This window comes from Musca vetustissima, unplaced genomic scaffold (genome assembly GCF_032173495.1).
Source record: "Musca vetustissima isolate MV318-11 ecotype Yass unplaced genomic scaffold, APGP_CSIRO_Mvet_v1 utg1397, whole genome shotgun sequence".
Lineage (NCBI taxonomy): Eukaryota > Metazoa > Arthropoda > Insecta > Diptera > Muscidae > Musca > Musca vetustissima.
In genome coordinates this window covers 250925-259838 of record NW_026880157.1, presented here as the reverse complement: position 1 = coordinate 259838, position 8914 = coordinate 250925, and the positions used below count along the sequence as shown (strand labels likewise).

General features: G+C 38.2%; 1 protein-coding gene across 1 annotated transcript; it reads right to left on the bottom strand.

Annotated features, from left to right (window-relative positions):
- Positions 1 to 455: 455 nt before the first annotated feature.
- On the bottom strand, positions 456 to 7798 carry LOC133325565 (ras-specific guanine nucleotide-releasing factor RalGPS1). The gene is made up of 5 exons (XM_061534305.1): positions 7141 to 7798; positions 6735 to 7071; positions 5553 to 6004; positions 5278 to 5487; positions 456 to 1143 (listed from the first exon to the last, which is right to left on the bottom strand). Exons 1-5 carry the CDS (start codon positions 7791 to 7793, stop codon positions 456 to 458), a joined length of 2340 nt encoding a protein of 779 aa, XP_061390289.1. The 5' UTR covers positions 7794 to 7798.
- Between the last annotated feature and the right edge of the window lie 1116 nt (positions 7799 to 8914).

Below are 8914 nucleotides of genomic sequence, written 5' to 3'. Positions count from 1 at the left end.
CAATAGAGTATTGAATTGCTTTATTACCCTCAAGTATTGCCATCATTCCCCTTTTATAGCACCTTGTAATCTAAGAGTATTTTTTTTCAGTGAGATGGGAGAAACTGGGAAACATTTTGTATCCCTTCCTTGTGTTGTTTTTGGCATAAAGCTTATATAAATAGTTGGTGAATTAGGAGGATGTGTGGTAGTAGTAGTGGTGGTGGTTACAAATATCATTTTATTTCTCTAAGCTATCATCAAAAAGACCCCATATTCAAATAGTTATATACCCTTTCCAATAAACATGACTACTTAAATTAACAACATAACATATAGTACCACAAAAAATATAACTATATATATTTTGTTTTCTTCTTTTGGCCGGTTAGATTTTACATTTAAGTAGTTTGCAATAGGTTTCACATTTTCCTTCTCATTTTTCTAGATCTTCCAGTAAAGGAAAAATTCTCCTCTTATTCAAAAGACATTAAATTAACGGGCAATGCCTTCTGAGTCTTATTATTCTGTTGCAGGGCAATTTTACAAATTGTACTACACCACAATTGGGTAGCCTGTGGACTATCGGTACGAAATTTATATATTGTACCCAATGCTCGATGATATAGTTCAAATGTATTTTTATGTTTGGGATTTATAACCACTTGGGCATACCATCCCTCTAGGGGGCACACTTTGCATGGTTCCCTTTTGAAATCGCTGCGTTCGCTACCCTTAAAAGATTTAGGTGGAAAATACACCAACGAGTTTGCCCATATTTGTATATAATAACGTTGCCATGAGGCCACGGCCGGTTTACGTCCCTCCTTTTGCACAGTTTTACGTCGTACACAACCCTGGAGCGTATTACCAGCGCCCTCTTCATCTGTGGGTATTTGTAAATGGCTAACTTCGTGCAAATGACAGCTTAACATATCCACAACGACACCATTTTCACCCAAATGCAAGGAGCCATTGTGTGGTGTGGTCACACCACTGCCGACACCGCCACCTCCACCACATTGTGGTTGTTCCAGCACCGAATCATCCAATAAATGTCGTGGTTGTATATGCAGCAAATGATCATGATAGGTTACGCCATTTGCCAAGGTATTATTCATAACTTCATTGTTAGTATTTACCGCATTCGATTTACCAAAAATACTGAAAAGAAAGAGAAAAAGAATAGGTAATTAGAAAATCTTCGTTATTTTTCATTAATTTTCTATAGCTAAGCAGCATTAAATCTCAGCTGAGCATTAAAGCAAAAATTGTGGAATAAAACGACAAATGAAAAACGGCGACAAGCAAAGCAAAGTTCGAAATGTACTCGAACAACAACATAATATGGTCTCGAGTGCAAATGGATATGATTTCCGCACACCGAAAGATTTGACTTCATCTAAGATCTAACTTCATTCTTACTCATAACTATGGAACGGAGAGTCGACACCATAAATCGTAGCGTCGATTAAGACAAACAACGATATGCTAAGGTACAAACAACTCGTACCAAAAGGGATATTAGTGGAAACCCTTTTTGCATGAGGTGGCCACATTAAAAGTACCTTCGATAAGAAAAGGTTATTTTTGCAGTATGCATTGATATCGATGGAACTTTCAAGCCAATCATAGTCTAGGTCAGCCACATGCTAAGGTATAGATGGACACCGCAGGGTGGGATTCTATCACCACTCCTCAACAGGACCTTAATTGAGAAAGGATTTGAAACAGTCCGACGTTATAATATTTCTGAGGGAAAGAGTCCTAAATTGTTATGTAGGAAGGCGGTCAATCAGCGGGTCTAAACGGAGGGTCTCAGAAGAAATGACCGAGGGTCAATGGTATTCTAGGCCGAAGAGGCTATAATTAACCAAACATATGGGTTCCTAGTCTCCTACCCTAAAGGATGACTACCTAACGCTGTGGTGTTATGCGAACACGTGCCCATCATTGTATATGGTTTGCAGTTAGGGTTCCGACTGTATTCGAAGGCGGTCAATCAGCGGGTCTAAACGGAACGGATGACTACCTAATGCTGTGGTGTTATGCGAATTATTGTAGTTTTATCGATACCTGGACACCCCGATGAGTATTAGGTTTAGTTACACAGTCTTTGCCATGGTAAAGAGGCTATTTCATGATACTTAACCAAAGCCTGTGGTGTCCCAAACTTTTTAAAACCCCCAAAAAAAAATTCTTCGACTGGCGATAGTGTGCTTGCCTTGGCACCTTCAGTATTTAATGTCACAAGGGCAAATACTTGTAATATGAACACGTGGACTCTTATTACAATCAATGTTCACGCAAGTCGCAACAGGCGACACAAAGTCGTCTGCGACATAAATGAAAATCTGACCCGACAAAGTGAATCCTTCTTCAATCTCATTGATTATACGGCAGCATTCGCCTAAGTCTGGAGAGCATCCCTGATAACATATGGGATAATTCCTCAATGTAGAATGAAATGGCTATTCCTAAATCGACGGGGGACGTCAAATAAGCCAGCTGTGGGTGTGAACTTCTCCAAGGAGAAACTCGAAGGCTTAAGTCGACAGACTATCACTTCTGAGGTTTACGGCTACTGGAGGGGCAGGAGACGTCAAAAGTGCACAGCTGTGGGTGTGGGCTCCTCCAAAACGGAAACCGTCGGCTTCAGTCGACAGGCCATCACTTCTGAGGCGAACGGCTACTAAAAGAATTGAGTGAGTGCCCCAAAGCCACTTTGCAACGCTTGCTGGAGACTCCTGCACCCAAAATTGCTAAAAAGGCGTATACACATAGTTGAGCACCCAACATAATCCTCGACACATAGTCCTCTACCAAGGCAACGCCAAAGGAACCCCACTGCACAGGATCAAAGAATGAGGCAAACACGACACCAAAGAGAGGAGTTGTGTCAGCGGTAGCATCGGTGACTAAGGTAGAAACTGTTACAACTGAAATCAAATCCATGGAGGAACAGCAACCAGCTGCAAAGAACTGCCAACGAAAGCAGCGCAGCCCGCTGTCTCACATGTTTCGGTAACAGCCAGGAAGGATAGTGGGAAGCCTGTCATTGGAAATACGAAAGTCGGACCCGGTGAACCTAACATCCTCCTTTTTTATACCTTTCACCATACTGTGATACTAGGTATTATGTCATTGTGCATATAGTTGTAACATGCAAAAGGAAACTAGATAGACCCATAGTTCCTTTTGACAATATGCATAGAATCATGTTCTGAGTCGATTTATGCATGTCCGTCTGTCCGGTCTGTCATGGCCGGACATGTATTCTTGTGAACATAGTACAGGTCGCATTTATAATCCGATTTATATGAAATTTTGCACAAGTCACTTACTTGAACCAAGGACGAACCCCATTGAAATTGGAGAAAATCTGTGCAGAAATATATATATAGCTCCCATATATATTTTGATTTTATCTAAATGGACCACCAAACTCCCAATATTTATCCGATTATGACAACATTTTGCACAGCGTACTGAATTAGGTCCAGTTTAATGTCTGTAAATGTTTTTTGAAATCGGTTCAGATTTAGATATAGGTCCCGATTTTATGTAAATGGTGCACCAAACTGCCAACATTTGTTCGATTGAGACAAAATTTGGCACCGTGTACTGAATTAGGTAGAGTTTGATGTCCGAGAAGTTTTGTTAAAATCAGTTCAGATTTAAATATAGCTTCCATATATAGTTTCCTCCGATTTTCTGTAAATGGTGCACCAAACTGCTAACATTTGTCCGATTGAGACAAAATTTGACACAGTGCACTGAAATGGTTCCATATTAATATCTGTCAAGTTTTGTTGAAATGGGTTCAGATTTAGATATAGCTCCCATATATAGTTTTGTCCAATTTTATGTAAATGGTGTACCGAGGAGCGAAAACGTTTCTTCGATGGAGAACAATTTTGGACAGCGCACTGTGTTTTAATACCTCCAAATGTACATATAGCCCCCATACATAATTTTGCTCGATTTCATACAAATAGTTCGCCCAAGAACCCAAGTCTGCCCAATTGACCTGCAATTTTTCATAGATTTCGGAATTGTATGTGTATAGGTTGTTTTAAAAAAAAATTGAATTATCTATGTAGATCACACATTTAATTTCGTCCAATTTCATGTCAATGGTTCTCCAAAGATGCTATGTCTGTTCTATTTACAGGATATTGTACATATGAGCATCTCTTGAATGTACCCAAAGTAGCGAAGGATATCATATCGTCGGCCCCGTCCTACTTTTGAACTTTCCCTACTGTTTTTTTAATTTGCAAATATTTTCAGAAGGGACACAATGAGCCGCTGGACTCTGAGAAAATAAGGTGGCATCTGTATCAATAGCGTCTTATTTATCCTGGATTTGTTAAATTAGAAACAGTTATGTGCCATTTAAGCGTACATTTTTTTATGTATTGATTTTAAAGGAATGAAATATTTGAATTGAGCAACGATAATAAGCATAGCAAATCAAAACCACAAAGCACAATAAATGTTGGTATGTATGTATATGAAAAATGGTGCTTTAGCATAAATGATATATTTTGCTGAAGCTGGACAATTAGATATAATTGGAGTAGAAACAGAAGAGAGAGAGAAAAAACTAATAAACAATAGAAAATAAAGAAAATGAGAAACAACTCACCGACACCGGCAACAAGAACAACAGGGACAACGTAAATGCTTTGCAGCGGCGGATGTGGTATTGATAATAATGCCAGATTTTGTTAGCATTATAAGTGAACATTGGCATTTATGTGAAAAATTTCGTGGCAAACTTGTGCTACGAAACCTATATATATTTAGTAAAATATTTTGTAGTATTGAGATATAGGCGAGCGAATAAATGTTGACATAAAAAGCAATTAGGTTAGAAATAAAAGCGCCGGGTGAAAAAAACAAAAACAGAAATGCAACATCAAAACAAATATGAAGAATATAAGGGAGGCAATAAATATGAAAAGAGCACAATTTCAAATACAAAATTTTGAAAATGAATAAATATTGTAGATTTTTTTATTGTATTGTTGTTGTGGTTTACGATTAAGACAATACCAATGATGTTTGAGAAGGAAGGTATTTATTTTGATGACAGTAGTGGTCGTTGTGGATGGTGGTGGGTGGCATGACGTTGCATAAGAAATTGATGAAGGATAGCACAGTTTGAGTTTTTGTTTTTGTTGGATAATTTGAATAGAAAACGAAAAGAATTATAAATCAATGAGATTTTTTTGTGAAAATTGTAGAAGAAAATTCTAGGAAAACATTTTGTCAAAAAAGGGAAATACTTACTTGGTACCCAAACTACGACATTTACGATGTCCGGGTATAAATTTAACTGCCGAGGAACTGGGTAAACGTACCGAACCTGCCGTCTTGGCAGGTGAGAGATTTAAACAAGCCAATGCGGGGGTAACGACATCCACATTAAACGATTCCTTAGAGCTACAAGAAGAAGAGCTGGGGGCCAATGGGGAAATTGGTTCAAGTTTTAAGGATTTTCTAAAAGAAACAAAAAAAATACATATGTTTTAAGAAATTTCATTTTAGTATTATTATCTACTCACTTATATTGTTCTTCCTCAAAGATATTCTGCAGCTCTTCTATATAACGTATTGAGGTTAAATATTTCTGTGTAGATTCTATTGGCTGTATATTTGTATAATTCGATTCTTGATAATTCGATATAACACGTAATATATTATTCATACGATTTCTTCGTTGTTCCGGTTCGATGCCATTCTTTTGCGGATATGCCAAATCGATGTAAATTAAATCGGTTAGAAACAATCCCAGATATGGTATACATGGTAAACGTAAACTCTCCAAATAGGCTCGTAAATTTTCCCAATTATTTTGATCGCTGAAAATATCACTTAAACGCTCATAGCTGTGTTTATCCTTTTTCGCTAAATACGCCCAGGTTTTCTTTAGCCGATATATACTGGCACTTTGCATGGCCGAAATAATGGCAAACAAGGAATGAAGATTATTGAGTTCGTGTAGTTTTTTGGCAACCTATAATAAAGGAGAGGAAGAATAGAAATATATTAGTAATGTATTGAAAATAGAGATATATTTAAAGCAGCAACAATTCATAGAGGACGATTGTTTGTTTACAAATTGCACAATTTTTACCATTTTGTCGGGGAGGTAATCTAAAATCGGACGAAACAATATATGGGAGATATATCTAAATCTGAACCGATTTCAACAAAACCTCACAGACATTAAACTGCACCTAATTCAGTGCGCTGTGCAACATTTTGCCTCAGTAGGACAATATAAATCTGAATCGATTTCCACAAAACTTCACAGACATCAAACTGGACATATTGTGCAAAATGTTGTTTCGATCGGCCTAACTTTGGGTCTTTGGTGCACCATTTGCAAATATCGGACGAAACTATATATGTTGGCTATATCTAAATCTGTTCACAAGAATACATGGACAGACAGATGGACGGAGGGACAGACATCCATATATCAACTCAGAAAGTGATTATATGCATATTCTCCAAAGGAACCCTGTGTCTATTTCGTTTCCTTTTGCCCTGTACCACAGTGTGCTGAAGGATATAAAAACGCTTACACCTCAGAATCAATTTATCCGGTTTTCTAAGAGATATATGTGACCTTCCTCCATTGAAGTTCTGATTGAATAAATCCACATTTAGCAGACTTTTGAAATCCATTGAGGGTATTCAAATTTATAGAAATATATACCTTTCCTATTTTAATAACCCACCTTTATAAAATGTGCCAATATCTCTGCTCTCTGTTTCGGTTGATCACCGCTCAATATCTCCTGAACAACCCAAAAACTCGTGTGATTGAAACGTTTGGTAAATGCAACAATATTCGGTGTTACGGTGTGTTTTTCCTTTTTGGTCCATGCACAACTGGTCAATTCGTCCGGCTGTATGGCAGCAAAAACAGAAAAATCCAATAGGGTTAATTGATTGGCTAATTCATCGGCGGGTATACGTAAAGCACTTAATATGGTGGCATCCAATGAGGACGAAGAAGATTTGCTGGAGGTATGACCGGGCAGACTATTTGATTTCAAGGCAGGCGGTCCACAGCTGTAATGGAAAGAGGAAATAATTTAGAAATGCTTAAAAAAATAATCAAATGAAATATATTCTACTTACCCCACACCATAATAGTTACCCGGCGAATCAGGCGATGATGAAAAAGCATTTAGACAACCAATTGAATGTTTACGTCGCCCCTTGATATTCAACGATTTACTAATACCACCACTGGCATTCAAATGATGCTTATGCGGTGATTCCGTATCAAATTGACAACTCTGGGTCGAATGTGTGCTATCCTTGCGATGGCGCACGTAGCCAATGGTGGCAGCACCATTAACAGTACCATTTACTGAACTATTACTGCCACCACTGCCACTGGAAAAACGTTTGGAATTACGCAATCCCGCATAGAAGCCACTAAAGTTGCTGCGATTATTGCCCAATGATATATTATCATAATGATTATATTTCTGGCCATCATGATGATCATCATCATCGGCATCAGCGGTGTTATCGTCATCCGCCTCATCATCAATATATAAACGCTTGGTGCGTATATTATGATTGTGGCGACGACATGAGGAGAGAGGATGAGCTGGTGATTTTGTCACCAATGGACCACTGCCATTTGAGGTATCACTCAATGGTGAGGCTTCCCTGGGACAAGCGTCATCATCGACATCGACATCATCGTGGTGGCCAACAAATTCAACATAGCGTAAATTATCGCTAGACAAATCCCTAGAGATTTCCGAATAACGCATCATGTCAAATTAAAATTGGCGTTGGGTTAAGGTGTGAAAATGATGCAGAAGGCGTCGATGGCGGCTTCAGCAAGAAGTAGCGCCACAGCACGACGGTGCAGATTTCTTTTTTCTATTTTTAGTTTATTGTTATTGTTTTGTGTTGATGTTGTCCAGCTCCAACAATTACATTACTCTCATCACCCAATTAGACATCAAAGGCAACAACAGTATCATCTCCATTGACAGCAGCATTGTTATCAAGTGCCAGCTTGTACCCATTAGTGTGATCCTCAGCGTCATCATCATCGGCATTGTTGCTCACATCAATGGTTGTTCTGTGCGGTTTCCGTCTGATTTCATTTACACTTGGTTTGGCGTTACTACTGGTGTCGTCTGAATTAAAAAAAATCCGTTTTTGATGTTTAATATCAGTGTTTGGGTTTTTTCGTTTGAATTTTTTGTCTGCAGAATGGGATAAATTGTCACGACTACCAGGCACAAAGAGCGTCTATTGTATCTGAAATGAAAGGCAAGAATGAAATGAATAAATAAATTATTATAAAAAAACTAGCGCGTAATCACAAAATTCCAGGAGTTATTTTGTGTGTGCGTTGTTGTTGTTTTTGTTGTGTTCATTCAAATACATCTTGACGTCGTTATGGCGGGTAATGGGTGTTTATCGCTCTAGCTCTCTCGGTGTGTTTAGAAAACCAGAATAAAAGAAGAAATTTTAATAAAACAACGTCATCAGAATATTATCGCAACAACAACAACAAAAGAAAAACAAAATATTATATATGTGGCCTTTGTAACCTTCACTAATTACAGACTAATTTAAGATGTGAGTGAGTACAAAGGCACAGAAACACAGCGCCAGCCAGTCAGCAAAGCAGCCACAATTTGCCGAACCCCCCACCCAAGCACACTACAAATTCCCCAAGAATTCCAATTCCGGACAAGATGCACAAAAACAGCATCAGCAATCAGCCAGTCAGTTAACATTCCGTTTACCCCTGTCCTATCTATCTTCGCAAGTAATGGAATACATCATCCGTATCATTTTGGGGCGAAAAAATGTAGTAATTGCTCCATATTAAATCATCGACTGACTTGTATGGTCTTTAATGCGGACAATAAAAACA